General features: G+C 71.5%; 1 protein-coding gene across 1 annotated transcript in view; it reads left to right on the forward strand.

Annotated features, from left to right (window-relative positions):
* The window catches only part of CHLNCDRAFT_57315 (hypothetical protein), a gene marked incomplete at both ends in the record, with an annotated part of 2180 nt that extends 1373 nt beyond the window's left edge, over positions 1-807 (forward strand). Inside the window, 2 exons of the mRNA XM_005849597.1 lie at positions 249-498; positions 746-807. Of these exons, the coding sequence (XP_005849659.1) occupies positions 249-498; positions 746-807 (312 nt within the window). The remainder of the gene's footprint in view (positions 1-248; positions 499-745) is intronic.
* Positions 808-1395: the final 588 nt, after the last annotated feature.

Below are 1395 nucleotides of genomic sequence, written 5' to 3' on the forward strand. Positions count from 1 at the left end.
CGTGTGGCAATGTCATGGCCGCATGCGGGGCCACCCCGCTGGCTGCCAATGCCGTGCACCTCCAGCAGCCACTCGCGGCGGAAGGGCACCGGCCACTAGTTATTGCTGGTGCTGGAGCTGCTGCCGCTCTCGCCATCCGATGACCACTCGCTGTCCTGCCAGTCCATCCTCCCCTTCACCAGCTTCCCTCGACTCACCCCCGCCCCGCCTCACCCCCTTTCCCGCCCTCCCCGCCCCCCGCTCCCCAGATTGTGTTTGCGCGGGAGTATCTGGAGGAGGTGTCCATCGGCGAGCGCCAGGTGCGGTACCTGGTTGAGGAGGCGCGGCGCGGCGGCGTGCAGGGCCACCGCGCGGAGCTGTTTGGGGTGCGGGTGGCCAAGGCCAGCGCGGCGCTGGAGGGGCGGGACAAGGTGGAGCCCGAGGACCTGCAGAAGGCGGTGCAGCTGGTCATCCTGCCGCGGTCCACCATCATGGACATGCCGCCGCCAGAGGATGTGAGTGGGGGGGCGGCGTGGGGGGAGGCTGGCTGGGGAAGGTGCCGGTGGCGGCGGCGAGGCCCGTGCGTGCGGGTGGGGTGGGGTGGTCGTGATGGCGGGGATGCGTGCTGCACCTCCTGCGGCGGCAGCGGCAGGGCCCCGTACTGCGCCCTGCTGCTGCCAGCATGGGCCCGATGTAGAGGGTGGGAGGCCGGGCCGCGGGGCGCTGCGCGCTGAGCGCCGGCCTCCTCGCCCGCCGCCTGCTGCAGGAGCAGCCGCCGCCGCCGCCGCCGCCGCCGCCCCAGGACGAGCAGCAGCAGGACGAGGATGAGCAGGAGCAGGACGAGAGCGAGGAGCAGGTGGGGGCGGGGGCTGCCGGGGAGATGCAAACAAATCCGGGGAGGCGCCGCCCTGCTCGCGGGCCCCACACGCTGCCCTGCCCCGCCCTGCCCCTCCCGCCCGCTCTTCCTCCACCCTCCCGCGGCCCCGCCCCGCCCCGCCCTGCCCGCAGGACGAGGAGCAGGAGCAGCAGAACGACCAGATCCCGGAGCAGTTTATGTTTGAGAGCGAGGGCGTGATCCTGGATCCATCCATCCTCATGTTTGCGCAGCAGCAGCAGCGGGCACAGGGGCGCACCGGGCGCGCCAAGACCATGATCTTTTCCGACGACCGAGGCCGCTACATCAAGCCCATGATTCCCAAGGGTGGGTGGTGGTGGTGGTGGTGGGTAGCCTTGGGTGGAGAGGGTGTGAGTGTGCATGGTTGTGTCTAGGCCGGGATGGGAGGAACCCCTGGGGCAGATGCACACGGGGCTGTGTGTGTGTTTGTGGTGGGGGCAGGCAGTGCTGCCACCGGGGCGTGCTCGCCTGCCGCCGCTCCCATGGCCCTCACCCGCCCTCCCAGCACCTCCCCTCCCCTC

This window comes from Chlorella variabilis, assembly GCF_000147415.1.
Source record: "Chlorella variabilis unplaced genomic scaffold CHLNCscaffold_5, whole genome shotgun sequence".
NCBI lineage: Eukaryota > Viridiplantae > Chlorophyta > Trebouxiophyceae > Chlorellales > Chlorellaceae > Chlorella > Chlorella variabilis.